Consider the following 20,446-nt stretch of genomic DNA (forward strand, 5'->3'; position numbering starts at 1 on the left):
TAAAAATCTTGATTACTAATAATTATAATACATTTCCTTACTGGCTTTTTCTTACAATATAGATAAAAATAGCTGCAAAATTATAATATGACTATTACTGCCAAGAATAAACTTAACAATAAGCCTTCTTTACAGTTCTTTGTATAATTAGAACATATTCTGCCAAGCCTATAAAGGTGATTGTGTTCTAGACCAAAAGAAACCAAGAGAGAAAATAGCCAAAAGCAAGGTGTGACCTTACACTGTTTTCTGATTTAAAAAACAAAACAAAACAGAAACAGCTATAGAAGATATTCATGGAATATTAGGGAAAATTTAAATGTGGACTGGATATTGGAATACATTATGGAATTATTATTAATTTTCTTAGGTATAACAATGGCTCTATGATTATCTGAATATTATCATTAGTGCTAAGATATTTGGGAAAAATAGAGTGACTACCAGTAATTGTAATCTTGTGTCAACTGATTTATCTAGAGTGTATAGCTAACATACAAGGTTTTGTGAATTTATTTTCATAATTGTCCTGGTAAACTTTAGCAAGTATGAGAAAAAAATCTAGACTTTAGCTACACTGATAATGTTTCATTTCTTTAAAAATAAAATATTCACAGTTGTTAAATCTGGATAAATACATGTGCCTTAAATTGTTCTACTGACTTTTCCATAACCTTTTAAATCTTCAAAAAAATAAAGGACACTGGAGTTTAAAAATTATATAATATAAAATCTTAACTCTTACAAAAGTCAATAATAACATATAAAGCAAAATATCACACTTACTCTGAGAAGTATTTCTGTGGCTATGTTAAACTTAAGATGAAGGAGCTCTTGCAGTTCTAGAATTGATCCTTGGTACTGTATTATATTTTTCTCTTGCAAATCATATGATGGAGTTTCCAATAAAATTAACTTCAATTTCTCAATTAACTATAAGTAAAAGTATAAGTAAAAATATAAAGTAAAAATTTACGATGAAAGTAATCTGACACACAAAGAAAAAGTGAAATGGGGGACGTTTTATCACTTTTGAATTGAGGAACACATCACCAGTAAAACATATAAAAATACTTTCCTGTATTTATTCTATTATTTAAGATTCTGGAAAAATAAAATATTTCCTCCCAAAACTCCACTATAAGAATTCTAGGGCTTCCCTGGTGGCGCAGTGGTTGAGAGTCCCCCTGCCGATGCAGGGGACATGGGTTCATGCCCCAGTCCGGGAAGATCCCACATGCCACGGAGCGGCTGGGCCCGTGAGCCATGGCTGCTGAGCCTGCGCGTCCGGAGCCTGTGCTCCGCAAGGGGAGAGGCTGCAACAGTGAGAGGCCCGCGTACCGCAAAAAAAAAAAAAAAAAAAAAAGAATTCTATACTATGTGTAACAGAGCTGTCATTAGCAAGCTGATAGAGGAGGCACAGCTTGTCACTACTTAAGACTGTGGAACAATAGAAACAATAACAATATGATGATGATGAGGAGAGTGAGGAGAAAGAGGAAGAGGAGGAGAATTACTAACATTTACTGAATGCTTACTATTTGCCAGGAACTGTTCTAAATGCTTTAAATGTTTTAATCCATTTCATCCTCATCATAACTCTATAAGGTAGGTACTGTTTATTGTGCCTATATTATAGACGAGGAAACTAAGGCAACCTGGTTCCACCAGTAAGGAGCTTGGACGACGCCACTCAATCCTAACAAGTGAAAAGCTGAACAGACTGAAAAACCAACCACTATTCTTTGATCCATAAAAGAGGGGAGGACACAGAGCAAATCCCTGTCCCCAAGATTGGAGAGCCCTACAGGTGAACACAGGGAGTCGGTTTATCAGAGCAGAGTGTCAGGAGCAGAAATCACTGCAGGAACCAGTGCTAGGTCTGTAAACCCAAACTGTAAACAATGAATTGCTGGGAACTCAGGGTGGACAATTCTGAGAGTTACAAAATCCCGGGGTGGGGGGCTTCCCTGGTGGTGCAGTGGTTAAGAATCTGCCTGCCAATGCACAGGACACGGGTTCAAGCCCTGGTCCGGGAAGATCCCACATGCCACAGAGCAACTAAGTCCATGTGCCACAACTACTGAGCCCATGTGCCACAACTGCTGAAGCCCGTGTGCCTAGAGCTCTGCAACAAGAGAAGCCACCGCTGTGAGAAGCCCGCGCACCACAACGAAGAGTAGGCCCCGCTTGCTGCAACTACAGAAAGCCCATGCACAGTAACAAAGACCCAACACAGCCAAAAATAAATAAAAATAAGTTAAAAAAAAAAATCCTCCCGGAGGATGAAGTCATGGGAGGGTGAGAGCCCATAGTATTATGAGACTTACCTGCAGGAGCTCAACCAGGTCCCCACAATAAATATGGGGGAAAGAAATTCCCTCCCGCTTCTGGCAGGAGGAGGGGGAAAGGAAGCATTTTGAAATAGGACAGAGCGCTCTGTTCTTAACAAGGCTTGATCTCAGGGGAAATTAATTAACTAGAGTCTAACCTGCTGGAATTTTATCAGAGCCTAACTCACCTGGGGGAAAGGAAATACCCAACTCCAGCTGGCTCTAGCCATTCCCTCTCACCTAAGACGGGATAAGAAAAATTAAAAACGCTTGTGAAGTTCACCAACCAGAGGCATAGGCTTACTTAAAGACAGACCTAATCACAGGACTACAGAACTCTTCCCCTCTCCCAACCTGCCTCACCACCACATTACTAAAGGCTTATTTACAGCAGTTCTTTTTACCCAGTACATCATGTCTGGCTATCAAGAAAAAATTACAAGGCATACCAAAAGGTAAAAACCACAATTTGAAGAGACAGAGCAAACATCAGAACCAGACATGGCAGGATATTATAATGATCAAACCAGGAATTTAAAACACCTGTTTTTAATATGCTAAGGGCTCTAATGGATAAAGTATTCAGCATGCAAGAATAGATGGGTGATGTAAAGCAGAGAGATGGAAATCCTAAGAAAGAACCAAAAAGAAATGCTAGGGATTGTAAACACTGAAACAGAAATGAAGAATGCCTTTGAAAGACTTACTCCTTAACTGGACACAGCTGAGAAAGGAATCTCTGAGCAAGAGGATTTATCAATAGAATCCTCAAAAGACCAAAAAGCAAAAAGAACAAGGACTTAAAAAAACAGAACAGAATATCCAAGGACCTTGGGACAACTACAAAAAAAAGGAAGCATACACATATGGAAATACCAGAAGGAAAAGAAAGAGAAAGGAACAGAAGAAATATTTGAAATAATAATGACTGAGAATTTCCCCCAAACTAATGTCAGACACCAAACCACAGATCCAGGAAGCTCAGAGAACACCAAGCAAGATAAATGCCAAAAAAAACCCTATTTAAGCATACCATTTTCAAAATACAGAAAATCAAAGATAAAGAAAAACTGACAGCAGCTAAAGGGAAAAAAACACCTTACCTTTAGAGGAACAAAGTTAAGAATTATATCCAACTTCTCAGAAATCACACAAACAGGAAGAAAGTGGAGAGATATTTAGAGTGTTGGGAGAAATTAATGTACAGCATGATCAAGGAACAACTAATAGCAAAATTTAATTTTGAACACTGACATAGATAACATACAGAAAATTTCTAAATTAAGAGAGACAGCTGAGTAGTATGGGCTCAAGCCAGAAAGCTGGGCTTCCATCCTTGCCACCTCTTACCAGTGGTGTGATTTGGGGCAAGTTATTTAACATCTCTGGTGCCTTGCCTTCTTTGTTTGTAAAATGGGGATAACGGTGCATACCTCACAGGGTTATTGGGGGGGATTCAGCAACAACATGAATAAACTGAACCAGGCTGAGAAAGCCTGGCATAGTAAATATTATATAAGAGTTTGTCAAATAAATACATTTGATAATTTGGAACTTGGTGTTTACCATGCGATCACTGCTATCCAATTCTTTCTGTTCGTCTTGTGGCTTCCTGCTTTAGTTTCCTATTATTATTGATTACTCTACTCATCTATCTCCTGTTTTGTTTCACTTATCCTTTTCTCATCTTCCCTACTATTCATTACTTCTGCTTCTGTATCCCACATTCATAACAGGAAGGTGTCACATCCAGCTCATCACTGGTGAACTTTAGTACTACTTCCTGCTGCCTTCCTGCTATTCAAAGTGCAGCAGATTCCTGGACCAGCATCACGCTATGGCAGCCTCCCTGGGAGAGAGAATATGCAATGGCAAGAATACTGTATGATGAATCCATTAGCATCCAAATACTTCATGGGAGGCTCTTTGGAGTCTTTGGAAAGTCAGAGTAATGCCCATCTAAGGTCTCATAGGGGACCGTAAGCAAGTCACAACCCGTTTCTTCATATGTAAAATGAATCTCATAAGCTTGTTTTCCAGATTAAATTAGGCGAGCAAGTTATGACCTTAACAGTCTGGAGTTATTCCATTTTATAGCAACATGGAGAAGAAGTAAACCACAGTGACAAGAAGCACAACATGGCAGAAATGGAAACAAAAAGCATTAGAGGATAAAAGGACCAAGAGGAGTGAATTCCTTCTAGTTTCTAATATTATGTAGGTGTGTCTAAGTGTGGATTCCTTTCTTTGTATCCTAACTTGGGATTTGTTGGGTTTCTGAGGATTCTGGAAAATCGTCAGCCACTATCTCTTTGAATATTGTCTCTCCCTCCGTCTTCTATATCTCTCTGTCTCCTTCTGGTACTCCTTGTCAATATACATTTAGTCCTTTTTGCTCCATCATACATGTCTGTTAACTACTCTTTGGTATTTTTCATCTCTTTATCTCTCTGTGCTCTATTCTGATAAATTCTTCAATCTAACTCCTGACTCACTCACTATTAAGAATTCTCAGTAGAGACGTTTTTGTTTTCCCTTCATTAAGCTAAACGTGAGCCACTCAAGCTCTTATCATCTCCCTTTGCAAAGCAGGTTTTCCCCTATTTATCCATATTACCTTTTTGAGGCTCCCAGCCAAAAAAGAGTCTCTGATCCAACTTGCTACCTTCCTTGTACCCTAGGCTTTGCCTCCTGATTTCCCTTTAAACCAGTGCTGAGCCACCAGGGGTTAACAAATAGACACTCTCTGGGAGGCCACTGACTTTGAGACTTGCCCACTTTTCTGAATTGTTTTATGGTCTCCAAGATTCTCCTTTGCCTTCTTTTGAGCTAGGCAATGGATTTAAATGTCGTTAAATTTTTTTCCCTAGCATTTTTAAGTGCATTTGTAATGTGGTAGCTCCTCAGGTTAGCCTATCCATTCTATTTGCAGAAACAGAAGGTAGGATATTCTTATTCATCTTTGTACTTCCAGTGCTTAAAAGAGGTGCCTGGCTCATAGTTAACATTAAAAAAAATATGTGTAGTGAATCACTGAATAGTGCACAATTCTGGCTGAGGATAAAATCATACATTTTTGCACTTGAGTTATCTACATAAATGGATGCAACTTGATATTTTCTTGAATTAGATATACATACAGTTACTATTTCAAATTTATGTTAGGCTGATCTTACCTAAGGTGGCAAGAGGTTTTTAGGAGTGGCAAAAATAAAAAGGAAAACAAAAAGATGAGCAAATATGTTTCTCCACAGCCAAGGAAGTAGTAGTGTTATTAACTGAAAAATACTTTATTTAATTTATTTCTAGTTTTAGAGTCAATATCAGACAATTGTAATTTACATAATCTAAAATTACAGAATAATACTTAAATACTTACATTTAGCACTAGTTTACTCTTCGCAGTCACTGCCTCAAAAGTCTCATTGGTTTCCTCTTTCCACAAGCTAATAAAAGTATTAATTTCTTGGGATATTGAAGGATCAGGACTCCCATCACATTGAATGTAATGTTTCCACTGTGGAATAAAAATGTTTGAAGGTTCACACTGATGAAAATTCAACCAAAGATTAAATTACTTCTTTTTTGAAGCTTATAACCTTGTTTTCCATATTAGGCAAAAACCATATTATGACTTCAGTTACTTGAGATATCTCTAAAATAACCAAATTCCTCTTCATCAAAATAATTTAAAAGCCTCAATATTTCAAATAAATAGAAATTCTATTTATTGTCATATTTTTATTTTTAAAAAAGTATTTATGAGTTGATTTAGTTCTGCTTTCCTCCCTAATCATATAGCTCCTGTAGGTACAAAAGCCAACACTTGAGCTAATTTCTACTTCTCAAATGACTACTAATTCTTAACTGCCACCGTCATTTTAGTATTAGTCCTTCCATTCATTTTGTAGTCTATGCAAATTCTACATTTGTAATCATATTGTACTTACAGTTTTTTTGCTTTAAATTATACTATAATCTTTTGCCATATTATTACAGTTTTTCCTTTTTATCCTGATAATCATCTACATTGTTTCCAAAGTTACACTGTTTTGAGCAACACTAGATTGCCTTAGGCTCAAACTTTTAATATTTTAATTTAGGATAATTTCCTCAGTATATATTCCCCCAAATTAAATCAGAGTAAAAGGATATAAAAATTTCAAGGATCTTATTACTGACAAATAGATTTCTACAGAGCTATATGAATTTACTTTGCTACAAGCAATATGAGAGAGATTTGTCAGATTAGAGATTTTTTTATAGACAAATTTAAAGTTTCTTGTTATTTAAACAGATATTGGATTATAACTCCCTCTTGTGGTACAAAAGTATTAGCTAAATAAATAAAATCAGTCTTACCTGAGAAAGCAATCTACTGCCTCGTTTCAATTTCTCTGCTTCAGGAAAACATGCCTCTAATAAATAAAGTTCTTCAAGCTCTCCATTTCTTCTTTCTAGATCCTGTTTCATAGGGATAGATAACATTGATATCTTCTTTAATTTCAGCTCTGTGTTTCATAAGTAGCACCTAAAATTTACTTGACAAGTATTTAATTTTAGGATGAATACTACAATCAGTTTAAATGTAACTGATATTTCCAAAAGTTTTCATGTGGAACAGTGGTATGCGAAGTGTGATCTGCAGACTCCTGGTGGGTCCCCCAAACTTTTTCAGGATCTGTGAGGTCAAATCTATTTTAATAATAATACTAAGACTTTATTTGCTTTTTTTGCAGTGTACACATTTGCAAGATGGTGTAAAACTGCTGGCGCCTTAGCGCAAATCAAGGCATAAGCTATACTAGTGGTCATATTCTTCGGGGGAGAGGGGTGACAGCAGTCAGTTTCACATAAGAATGATCTGATGAAGAAGTGAAATTTATTAATTTTATTAGATGTCAAACCTTAAGTATATGTCTTTTTAATACTCCGTGTGACAAAATGGGAAGTATGCATAGAGCACTTCTGCTACATAACGAAGGACAATGCTATCTTCAGAAATAAACATCTATGCAACTATTTGAGTATTCTGGCAGACATTCTGTCAAAAATAAATGAACTGAGCATGTCACTTTCAGGAAACAACCCAAAGTATTTGTTGCCAGTGATAAAATTCAACCTTTCAAATAAAAATTTGAATTTTAGAAAACCTATATCCACCACTAGGGAGCCTGACAGTTTCCCAATCCTTAAAAACTTTTCTGATTTGACTGGAGATGATACTAATGTATGTGATTTTTTTTTGGGGGGGGGGATAATGAATGATAAAAATGTGTCAACATTTGGAAGCAAATAATTCAGTGAACCAATTTTTTCCAAGCAATCAATGCATGATGTTGCAAAATCATGCGTGGAGAAGAATATCCACAATTATCTGAAAGGCTGTTACAACATTCCTGCTTTTTCCAACTACCTATCTGTGTGAGGCCAGATTTTCTTCACATACTTCAGTCAAAACAACACATTGTAACAGATGGGATGATGAAGTAGGTATGAGATCCAGTTGTCTTCTGTTAAGTCAGAGATTAAAGAGATTTAAAAAATATAAACAATGCCACTTATTTCCCTAATTAAAAAATATATATATATAAGTGTGGTGATGGATGTTAACTAGACTTATTGTGGGATCATTTCACAATATATACAACTATCGAATCATTATTTTGTACACCTAAAACCAATATAATTTTAAATGTCAATTATACTTCAATAAATATATATATATACTGTAATTGTTTTTAAAATATGTTAATGTATTTTTTTATTCATGTTTATGTTTAACAATGTTTAATCACTATTAATATAATAGATGTTTTTAAGTTTCTGTTTTAATTTCTAATATAGTAAATATTGATAAACATAAACAAAAACTTCTTGAGGATCTTCACTTTTTAATAGTAATGAGGTTTTGTCCTGAGATTAAAATATCACAGAACTACTGATTCAATAACGAAAAATTCTGGTGAAAAAGACAAGTGAAATTTTAAAAGGAGAGGTAGAATTTGAACATTTTTTGGTCCCTATTTAATTATCTATACAACAGATTGAGAATAATAACTTAATGGTTACAAGCATGGGCTCTGAAGCAAGACTACTTCTGTCTAAGTCCTGGCTCTGAAATTTATTAGCTGCTTAATCTCTCTATTCACCAATTTCCTGATCTGTGAAATGTGGGTAATAATATACCCACCATAACTTTATGGTAGGATAAAATGAATTAAACCAGTTCAGATAGGCCTAAATATTACTGGTACCTATGGGGGAGAATGACGTTAAATGGCCAAACAGATCTGATAGCCACATAGTTTGTCTTCAGTAATAACAGCATTAATGTTTATTTACTTTTGCTTCAAGTTTTCTCAATTTTTCTTTCTCAGCTCGTTGTATTTCAAGTCTTTCCATTTCTTCTTTTTCGTATTTCACACGGGCTTCCTCTAAAGAACAACAACAAAAGAAATTTTTAGTCTGTTTTATTCTTTTTTTTTTTTAGTCCGTTTTTAAGCACTTAAAATTATTTCAAATATTTAAGATGTAGTAATGGTGGAATATTTGATAGAAGTCACAACCTTTACTGTGTGGTAGAAATAAAACTGCTAGATTTCTTTCAAAAAAGTAACATGACTCTCGGACTTCCCTGGTGGCGCAGTGGTTAAGAATCCGCCTGCCAATACAGGTGACACGGGTTCAAGCCCTGGTCCAGGAAGATTCCACATGCCCTGGAGTAACTAAGCCCATGCACCACAACTACTGAGCCTGCGCTCTAGAGCCCGCAAGGCACAACTACTGAGCCTGCATGCCACAACTGCTGAGCCCGCGTGCCACAACTACTGAAGCCTGTGTGCCTAGAGCCTGTGCTCCGCAACAAGAGAAGCCACTGCAATGAAAAGCCTGCGCACTGCCACAAAGAGCAGGCCCCGCTCTCCGCAACTAGAGAAAGCCTGTGCACAGCAACGAAGACCTAACTCAGCCAAAAATAAATAAATAAAAATAAATTAAAAAAAAAAAAGTAACATGACTCAAAATTTCTGGCTCACGATGATATTTCTCTTCTCCAAAAAGTTTATAGCAATCCAATAATGATTTTAATCAATGAAAAATGACAAATCTATCATGGGTAATTAAGAGGTAAAATCTTCAGAAGATTTCCATAATCTTGTGACATCTACATTATCGGAAGTAACTATCTTTTTTTTTTTTTTTTTTTGCGGTATGTGGGCCTCTCACTGTTGTGGCCTCTCCCGTTGTGGAGCAGAGGCTCCGGACGCGCAGGCTCAACGGCCATGGCTCACGGGCCCAGCCACTCCGCGGCATGTGGGATCTTCCCGGACAAGGGCACGAACCCGTGTCCCCTGCATCGGCAGGCAGACTGTCAACCACTGCGCCACCAGGGAAGCCCAGAAGTAACTATCTTAATCTTCCCTTGCTTTCACTATTAAAAAACAAAATATGAAATATATGTTGAAGAATATGAGTTTAACCCAATATAATAAAACATTCCCCAAGATGTAGATCCTGATACTGTATTATTATCATGAGTCACCTAAAAAAGATTTATATGATTATACATTAAAAAATCAACATGGAAACTAAGAACAGACATTTAAAACCTGAATCTGAATCAACAAATGTTCTTCATGCTAAAAGCTACAACCATCTGAAATATTCAGATTTTTTTTAACATCTTTATTGGAATATAATTGCTTTACAGTGTTGTTAGTTTCTGCTTTATAACAAAGTGAATCACTTATACATACACATATATCCCCATATCCCCTCCCTCCTGCATCTCCCTCCCACCCTCCCTATTCCACGCCTCTAGGTCATGACAAAGCACTGAGCTGATCTCTCTGCTATGCAGCTGCTTCCCACTAGCTATCTATTTTACATTTGGTAGTGTATATATGTCAATATTACTCTCTCACTTCATCCCAGCTTACCATTTCCCCTCCCCGTGTCCTCAAGTCCATTCTCTACGTCTGTGTCTTTATTCCTGTCCTGCCCCTTGGTTCATCAGAACCATTTTTTTTTTTTAGATTCCATATACATGTGTTAGCATATGGTATTTGTTTTCTCCTTCTGACTTACTTCACTCTGTATGACAGACTCTAGGTCCATCCACCTTACAACAAATAGCTCAATTTCGTTTCTTTTTATGGCTGAGTAACATTCCATTGTATATATGTGCCACATCTTTATCCGTTCATCTATCGATGAACACTTAGGTTGCTTCCATGTCCTGGCTACTGTAAATACTGCTGCAATGAACATTGTGGTACATGACTCTTTTTGAATTATGGTTTTCTCAGGGTATATGCCCAGTAGTGGGATTGCTGGGTCATATGGTAGTTCTATTTTTATAAACTATTCAGATTTTTAAAGTGACTTTTTATTATTTTAAATGACCAAATTTTCATTAATTTTTTGCTATTTAATTTGAGTTTCAGAATTCTTACTGCACAATCAGTACCAATGCCAATTTAATCAATAAGTATAAACATCTTATACTTAATTTAATTAAGACAGGGTTGCCATATTTAGTAAGTAAAAATATAGGATGCTCAGATGAATTTGAATTTCAGATAAACAATGGACTCTTTTTTTTGGTTCAAGTATATTCTAAACATTGCATGAGGCAAATTATCCCAAATTATCCACTGTTTGTCTGAAATTCAAATTTAACTGGGCATCCTGTATTTTAACTGGCAACTCTCCTTCAAGATATATCTGAAAATGATTGGCGTGTACTAACAGAAATTTCTGGGTACCCTTTAAATAGTAAATAGCTATTATAAAACATTAAATTCAAAAAATTAAAAATTTTGAAAATTGTTTTTAAAAAGTACTGACTGGATGACAGAAATACAAACCTATTGTTAGTATTACCTGCATGTGACAATAGTTACCACTGTGTGTTTTATACCTTCCTCCTTTTGTCGTCTCTCCTCCTCCTCTTGTAGCTGCTTCAACTGGTCGGCTTTGGTGATTCTCTTTTTCTTACTGCCAGACTTAATAAAGGCCACAATTTTTAAAAAGGTTATTCACATGTACTCAAATTACTTAAAAACACATATCCCTCAACTAGCAATTATGAAAAACACTTTTACTTTCATGAATCCAGTCTTCTACTCATTCAAATAAGACTGCCTATTAAGTGCAAAGCCTTGACTCAGTGCCTTGAGGACAAAGTATGGAAACAAGTAGGAAAATTAACATATAAATTATTCAAAGGCAAGAGTGACAGTGACAAGTATATACAAGTTAATTCTCTCATTTTCAGTTTTCACATCTTTAAAGTGGTGCTAAATAAAACCCCATTTCATTTTTGTAAGGATTAAAATAAAACATGTAAAAATATCTTTAACACTGCTACATGTCTATAAAAATTAAAGATATTTTTATGACTAACAGATATAGAGTTATTTTGCAAGTTTGGAGTAAGGCCAAATTGTTTTCAACAGCTGGGATCAAGTAAAATTTTTATAGGGTATCGAGTATTAAAGTTTGTGCCCAAAAGATTTTAACATTCAGATATGAGAGGAAGATACTCCAAGGGGGAAAGGCAGGCATAAGATATGGAGTTGGGAGAGCACTGGATAGGCCCTAGGAAAACCCCAAGAAGAGGTAATGATGGACATGAGAATGGAAAAGAAGGTTGGAGCCTATGCTGTAGAGATTGGACATTGTGCTAAAAGAATGGGAAACCCCCTAAAAGTTTTCCAGGTCTGTGGCTATTATCTGGAAAACAAACCTGGTGTTAGGGGACAAAATGATTGTAAAGATTATACATTTTGGCTACTATTAACAATAATTAATAAAGTCATGACAATGGAAATGCAGATGGGGGATGGATCCAATAAATATTTTATAAGCTAACTTATTTGATAATGATTAAAATTGGAGTCATGGAGAGGAAGCAGTCAGAGAAGAATCAAAAAAGAAGAATATTAGTCCAGAAGATGCAAACTTGAAAGAGAAACTGTTTAGAGAAATTTAATTAGTATGAAGTGCTGGTGGAGAATCCAGGCAATGCTTGCAGGCTTTGAAACTGAAGAACTGAGATGTAGCCAAGAGATCAGGGCCACAGAATACAGATTTGAGAACTATCTTGGTGATGACCGCCTCCCTTCCATTTTCCCTACGGGAGAGTATGGAAAGAGAAGTGCACCATCTAAATTTAGGAATCAATTGAGTGGTTAATCCTAGGGATACATAGACTCTTGGATGACCACCTGCTCTTTTTGGCTCACCTACTGCAGGATGCTCCACTGGAGTCTCCAATACATTAGCCCTATCACTTTTTCACCGTTCATCAACCCCCACATACTGTCACTTCTTCCTTACCCTGGTTAGATTTCACAGTTCATCACATAATCACTAACTTATATATCTCTGCCTCCTCTATTTTCCTCTCCCTCTGAGAAGCTCAGCGGGCAAATTCCTAGTTCTAGTTAAACCCAACTCTCCACTTATTCTGAGCTAGCAATAGGAGCAGCTGGACCTTGCCAGAGAAAACTACATGAGCTCAAAGTTGTGAGCACACATTTTAAACAGGCTCTAAGCACCATATGGCATTCCTATTGCTATTTCATTCTCTTCACTCTTCCAAAATCCTCTCCTCTTTCTTACTCTCAGCTGTTGACTTTACATCACTAGAAACTTCTAAGAATACTCTACTTTACACACCAGATCTTTTAATTTACCTCTACCTTTGTCTCCCTTCCTGTTACACTGGATGAACTGGATGTACCTTCTGCTATTTAAGTCTGAATCCACCACTTTTACACTAGATCCTATCCCTTATTGCCTATATAAGACTTGGGTCCTGTAATTAACACCTCTTGTTATTCATAGATCTCTCCCTCCCTGGATTTCACATCCCTCTTCCTCTTTTGCTCCAATGCTGTTACCCTTTATATTAGACTGCCTAAAAGGAGTTGCCCACTGCTTTCACGTCCCCATTTTCTGCATGCCCCATTCTAATCAGGCTTTCATTTTTATTGTTCCATTGAAACCTCTCTTGTCATGGAACCTTAAGATGGCCATGTTTCCGATGACAATGGCCAATTTTCAGCCCTCATTTTACTCATCTGTTATCATCATTTGACAAAGTTTTCTTCTTCCATCTTGAAATATTTTCTTCATTAGGCCTTCAGGTTGGTACTATCTGATTTTGCTTCTTCCCTCCTTCTTAGACTTCTTTTCTGGTTTCTCCTCCTCAGACGTAGTTGATTAGTAACTTTAAAAACTATTTGTTCATATAGTCCCTAAAAGGATTTTGAAAAGCTATGTACCCCCTTCACACATTTTTACGTTGACATTGAAAACTTTTTACCACAAGTTTAAATAACTTCAAATGTTGTACTTTCTAGTATATCATATATAAAAGAAAACTTTTACATCACTCCTTTAAATATATCCATCACTATTTAAAATATATCCAATGGATCTATCGATACATACTATAGTGATTTGACGGCCAATATCAAATAAAAAAATATGAACAAACTTTTCTTTAATAAAAATTTTAATCCTTTTCTCTTTGAATTCATATTTCCATTCCACTTCCCCCACAGAATCTTATCCTAGTGTAATACACCTGAACAACTTTTGTTGATCTTCCTATCATATTTATGTTATAAAAATATGTATGAAGTTTTTAATTTCCTTGACTCTAAGTTTCTAAGCAGTATAAATTTTGCTCTGGATTGAGTTAATTTTATAATTATTTTCGGTAGACAACTGAACAAAGCAACATTTTATATTACAAATTTTGATAGGTAAATATTAAAACATAAAAAGTAAAATTTTACTAGATATGCGCCTTATGATGAGATTGTTGGGTTTTTTCGTTTTCCTGGTCAGTTCATGATCCAGGGATAAATGTTAGCTATTGCTGAATGAAACAAGGATTCAGACAGATTCTATTTTAACTTTTATAGCTATAAGAAATGAAAAATTTCGTTTATATTACAAAGCCGATGGGAATAGGTTTGTTACAGCTGTATCGTGTAGTTATTTGAATTCTTTCCACAACATATGCCAAAAATTATATTGACTTACCAAAAAAATTACTCCTAGAGATAATCACTGATATTTGTAATGTCCTTCTTGTTTTTCTTTAAAGTTTTATTACATATGTATATATTCCTAAACAATAGTTTTCTTACCTTTGAATTTCTTCATAAATCCAATTATACTTTATGGATACAATTGTAATTTACTTATTTACTTATTGTCATAAAATATACATAACGTATAATTTACCATTTTAAGCGTTTTTTAGTGTGCAGGTCAGTGGCATTAAGTACATTCATATTGTTGTACAACCATAACCTCCACCCATCTCCAGAACTTTTTCATCATCCCAAACCGAAACTCTGTATCCATTACACATTACACATTAATTCCCCTTCTGCCCCCAACCCAGCCCCTATCAATCACCATCCTACTTTTTGTCTTTATGAGTTTGACTACTCTAGATATTTCCTATAAGTAGGATAATACAATCCTACTTGTCCTTTTGTGTGATTTACTTCTTTAGATACAAATTATGGTTTGTAAGATTCACCCAAGGGGGGGATATAGCAGTACCTGTATATTTTCACTGCTGAATAGTAACTCATTAATTTATTTATCCATTCTTCTACTGATTGACATTGGATGGTTTCTAGTTTACTATCATGAATAATGCTGCTATAAACCTTTGAGTGTATGTATCCTGGTGTCCATACAAGAATTTCTCTACAATGTATACCTAGAAGTAAAACTGGTGGGTATGTGCATTTTCAATGTTGTTGAAGCTGAGTTTTCTAAAGTAATTATTCCAATTTATACTCTCATAATCATTATCCTAGTCAATATTTGTTAATTTCAGTAGTTTCCTTCTCTGGCAGTTTTTTGTTTATTTAAAATATAGATACTTCTATCACGCTAAAGAGGTGCCCTTTAAGCTATTAAATGGTAAGACATAGTAACTGAATTTTTAACTCCATCTAATTGTATTCATTTAATTTCTTACGTTAAACCAATTCTGCCTCCCTGGAATAAGCTGAATTGGGTCATAATTTATTATTATTCTATATACTTCCAAGTGAGCTTGCTAACATTTTGTTTAGACATTTTGTATTTACGTTCATGAATGGGCTTCAATTTTCCTTTCTCATGCTATTCTCAGGCTACCCAGGTAACTCAAAATTAATTAGAAATGTTTCCTCTTTTTTCATGCTCTAGAAGGATTTGTATAAAAGTGAAATAATTTATCTTTGAATGAAGAACTAGCTAACAAAGACTTACAGACCTAGAATTTTCTTTCTGGGAAAAAATTTTAACCACTGATATAATTTCTTAAATGATTATAAGATTATTCAGGTTTTCTACTTCTTCAAGAAACAGTGTGAGAAGGTTTTTTTTCCTATTTGTCTAATTCATCTAAATTTTCTAATTTATTGGCATATAAAGCTGTTCAAATTATGTCATTTATTGTTAAAGTCATGTCTCTCTTTTCATGCCTAATACAGGCATACCTTGGAGATACTGTGGGTTTGATTCCAGACCACCACAGTAAAGTGGTGGAATACTGCAAGTCATAAATTTTTTGGTTTCCCAGTGCATATAAAAGTTATGTTTACACTATACTGTAGTCTATTAAGTGTACAATAGCACTGTGTCTAAAAAAATATACACACCTTAATTTAAAAATACTTTATTGCTAAAAATTGCTAAATATCATCTGAGCCTTTAGCAAGTCATAGGGTTTGAAATATTGCAAGGATTACCAAAATGTGACACAGAGACACGAAGTGAGCAAATGCTATTGGAAAAATGGCACAGATAGACTTGCTCAACACAAACCTTCAATTTGTAAACAATGCCATATCTGTGAAGTGCAATAAAGCAAGGCACGATAAAATAAGGAATGCCTGTATTGATTATTTATGCTATTTGTTCTTTTTGATAAAATTTACCAGAAAATTGTCAATTTTATCAGTATTTTCAGAGAAATAAATTGTGGCCTATTTGTTCATTCAACTATTTTAAGAAATACTGAGAGTCTAATATATGATAGGTATTTGAGATATATCAGTAAACAGAAATCCTTGTCTTAATGAACTTATATTCAATGGGAAGAGAAAGACAAAAACAATAAACAAACAATTTAAAAATAATGTTTAAAATTGAGGACTAGTTGATTTACAGTATTAAGCTTCAGGTATACAACATAGTGATTCACAATTTTTAATGATTATACTCCATTTATAGTTACTATAAAATACTGGCTATATTCCCTGTGCTGTACAATATATCTCTGTGGTACAATAAACAAAATTGTAAAATAATTTATAAAATATTTTAGAAGATGAAAAGTGCTATGGGAGAAATCAAAGGGACTCCAGACTGCAGGGGTCATTGGGGAAGGGATGAATTACAATTTTAAATACAGTGTTTAGGGTGGGCCTCATGGAGAAGGTAACATTTGAGTGAAGACTTGAAAGATAGGAGGTTATAAATCCTCTCTATTGTATGTTTTCTATTTTATTAATTTTTATATTTGTCTTTATTATTTCCTTCCTCCTCCTTACTTCGAGTTTCTTTTTCTTACTTCTTGAAAATGATGCTTAGTTTCATTAATTTTTCATCTTCTAAAGTATTTAGGGCTACATATTTCCCTCTAAGTACTTCTTTAGACACATTCACAAATTTTGAAGTATTTTTCTTATTACTGAGTTAAAATTATCTTTTTACTTCCATCTTGACCCACTTGAGAATTTTTTTTTTAATTCCCAGCATATTGTATCTTCCTGTTCATAATTTATTTCTTTGACTTTTAAGCTTAATTTCATTGAGGTTATAATACATGCTCTGAATTGTTTCAATTCTTTGAACTTTGAGAATAGTTTTATGTCTCAGTACATTGCCAGTTCTGGAATAAAAAATATATATGCTTAAAATTCTCTAGTTGTTGAGTGCAATGTTCTAAATATGTCTAATTCTTATTCTAACAAATCTAATGATTTGTTCATGTTGTTCCAATCTTTACGTCCTTACTGTTTTATTTTTTTTAATGCTTTTCTATCAGTTACTGAAAGAAGAAATCTTCCACTATGATTGTGAACTTGTCTATTTCTCCTGACAGTTCTCTGAATCTGTGCAATGTATATTTCAAGGCATTATAATTAGGTATATACAGATTTAAAATTATATTTTCTTGGTTAATCAAAACTTTATCATCACAAAATGACCCTCTTTATTTCTAGAAGTGCTTTTTGTCTTAAAGTCTACCATGTCTAATATTAATATAGTTATACCAACTTTCATCTTTCTATTATTTGCATAGCATGCCTTTTTCCATCATCTTACTTTAACTCTTCTGTATTTTTATTCTTTAGATGGTATTTGTAAAAAGATTATTGTTAGCTTTTATTTTTTATCCAATCTGACAATCTTTCCCTTTTGATTTTGGGTTTGTCTTGCCTTCTTTTCATATTTCTTGGTATCTTCAATTGATTATTTTTTTGTTAGTGCACTATTTTCCCTCTACTGGTTTGGAAGTTATATACTCTATTTATATCATTTTAGTGGCTATCCTAGAAAGTCAACCTATGTACCTAATATATAAATACATTTACCATACTACCAAACAGTACAGGGACTTTAGAACATCTTGACTCAATTAATCCTTGCCCTACCCAAATTATACATTATTGCTGTCATATATCTTTTTAAAACAGTTTTACTGAGATAAAACTTATATACCATATAGTTCACCCATTTACAGTGCAGAATTCAATGGCTTTTAGTGTATTCAGAGTTGTACAACTACCACCATAATCAATTTCAGAACATTTCCATCACCCCCCAAAAGAAATCCCATACCCATTAGCAGCACCCCCTTCCATTTCCTCACAACCTCCCAGCTCTGTGAAACCACTAATCTACTTTATCTATAGATTTGCCTATTCTGGACATTTCATATAACTGGAATCATACAATGTGTGATCTTTTGTGATTCGCTTTATTCAGTCAGAACAATGTTTTCAAGGTTCTTCCATGCTATAGCATGTATCAATACTTCCATTTTATGGCTGAAAAATATTTCATTGTAAGGATATACCACATCTTGTTATCTACTTATCAACTGATGAATATTATGTGTTGTTTTCATGTATCTATTTTTTAAACCCACGTGTTATTATGTGGATTACTGTTTTATACCTTATGCATATAATCTGTTTTGCAGCAGGTGAAAAACCAGTTTTTACCTGAGAAAATATTTTTCTTTCACCTTTATTTTTGAAAACTATTTGAGCTGATACAGAATTCTAAGTTGGCAGTTATTTACTCTCAGCACATTGAAGACATCACTCCACTGTTTTTGGCTCCCACTGTTGCTGTTAAAACCACAAGTTCAAGTTTTGCCCTGTACTGCAAATGCCCTCATGAAAAAGAGTTTTAGTGTGTCCATTACTTCTTTGGTTCCTTCCTTAATTTAGGTTTTCTCCTGATAATTTCTTATTACCTTATCAGCTCTTAAGTTCCTTTAAGATGGAAGTTTTGATCTATACATATATATTTTAGTCAGCATTATTTATTGTTTTCAGCAGAAAGTTTTTTTTTTCCCCTTTTTTACGGTACGCGGGCCTCTCACTGTTGTGGCCTCTCCCGTTGCGGAGCACAGGGTCCGGACGCGCAGGCTCAGCGGCCATGGCTCACAGGCCCAGCCGCTCCACGGCACGTGGGATCTTCCCGGACCGAGGCACGAACCCGCGTCCCCTGCATCGGCAGGCGGACTCTCAACCACTGCGCCACCAGGGAAGCCCTCAGCAGAAAGTTTGATCCAAAAAATCTTACGCCCAATATTACTGGAAATGGGAAAATCAAAATAATATTTTGAAAAAATTATTTTATTTTACCACTTGCTTTGATTTTAAATTGATCAAAACTTTAAAGCTATAGATTTTGCTCATTTGAAGTATTAAAAAAAAGTCAATTTACCTAATTAGCAAAGCCCAGCCTTCAAAGTTAAACCAACTGGACATATCATACTTATTTTCTATCACAGACAGTTTGACTTCATGTTTCTATACTAATAAATGTGTTAATATGCATCCTCATGATAAGCTATCTCTTTTTTTTATTATAAGCCAGGTATAAGCTGGTTCCATTTCCTCACACATTGTTTTAAAAGATGCAATTATTTAATGTCCTGAACTTAACACCATTTATATTTTAGGGTAAACACTGAATGTTCCATAGAAACCAGGACTCAAATTTTAGGCAACCAAAGCTTCTTTGTGAATATGGTATTCCTAAATTAAAATAGGATATAAGTATAGATATGAGCTTTAGGGCCCCCTTTTTGCCCATTCTTTACAGTTCCATGCCTGGAGGTACTTGGGCACCAGTCTCAATCTATTCAAATAAAATCAGTTCAAAGTATTCCAAGTTCATCTATGCATTAATCAGTCTGTAAGGCATTTTTCCCTACAATCTAATCAATGTCTTCTGCTATTTCATGCATTCTACGAAGTACAGTGGTTTCCTGAAGAAAACATACTGATGTAAATGCAGCGATGGGTGTTTTAATAGGGTACCAGGTGTTATAACCTTTTCTGTAGTCTTGTACAATTTCCTAGCTTTTGCAATGAATAATACTAATTTAAATTAAATGAAGTTTCAAAGGCAACTTTAAGGTCTATGTAAAAATATTAAGCTCATTTACATTTTTACTGATACCCTTAATCTTTCTTCACTAAAAATATTAATGTTATTATTTTTGGAGTCTGAATGTTTTATCAATAAATTACACTGTGACAGCATTTTTTTTGCATCATCATTTGACAATCTTACAAGCAATGTCACTAAATAAAGATTATTACCAGTCCCACCACTCCACACTACAAAATATAGGACATTCAGAATATCTCAATATTTCAAATGCCACATTTCACCACTTACTTGTAAGACAGACAAAAACAAGAAGTCATTAGTGCCTTGATTAAAGAAAGCCTTGCCAACACGAGTGTTTTGAAAGGTCCTTTAGTTTCATAGCCCAGGTTCTAGGGCAATGAAGTACAGTAAGATTTAGAATGGATAGACCTTTGTTTTGTAAA

At 34.7% G+C, this 20,446-nt stretch overlaps 1 protein-coding gene across 13 annotated transcripts in view; it reads right to left on the reverse strand.

Annotated features, from left to right (window-relative positions):
• DNAI7 (dynein axonemal intermediate chain 7) overlaps window positions 1-20,446 on the reverse strand; it is an 80,989-nt gene that overhangs the window by 53,156 nt on the left and 7,387 nt on the right. For 7 of the 13 annotated variants that reach the window (XR_010932292.1, XM_067695939.1, XM_067695930.1 and 4 more), the window contains 5 exons: window positions 11,257-11,341; window positions 8,679-8,770; window positions 6,696-6,797; window positions 5,713-5,850; window positions 787-933 (listed from right to left, as the gene is read on the reverse strand). Coding sequence is in view for 12 of the 13 variants with exons in the window: in XM_067695939.1 (XP_067552040.1) it covers window positions 787-933; window positions 5,713-5,850; window positions 6,696-6,797; window positions 8,679-8,770; window positions 11,257-11,341 (564 nt within the window). In the remaining variant the exon portion in view is untranslated. Of the gene's footprint in view, window positions 1-786; window positions 934-2,521; window positions 3,828-5,712; window positions 5,851-6,695; window positions 6,798-8,678; window positions 8,771-11,219; window positions 11,342-20,446 lie in introns of those variants that run through there. The other 6 variants (XM_067695936.1, XM_067695935.1, XM_067695934.1 and 3 more) reach the window with 4 other exon arrangements.

Source organism: Pseudorca crassidens, chromosome 11, assembly GCF_039906515.1.
Source record: "Pseudorca crassidens isolate mPseCra1 chromosome 11, mPseCra1.hap1, whole genome shotgun sequence".
Taxonomy (NCBI): Eukaryota; Metazoa; Chordata; class Mammalia; order Artiodactyla; family Delphinidae; genus Pseudorca; species Pseudorca crassidens.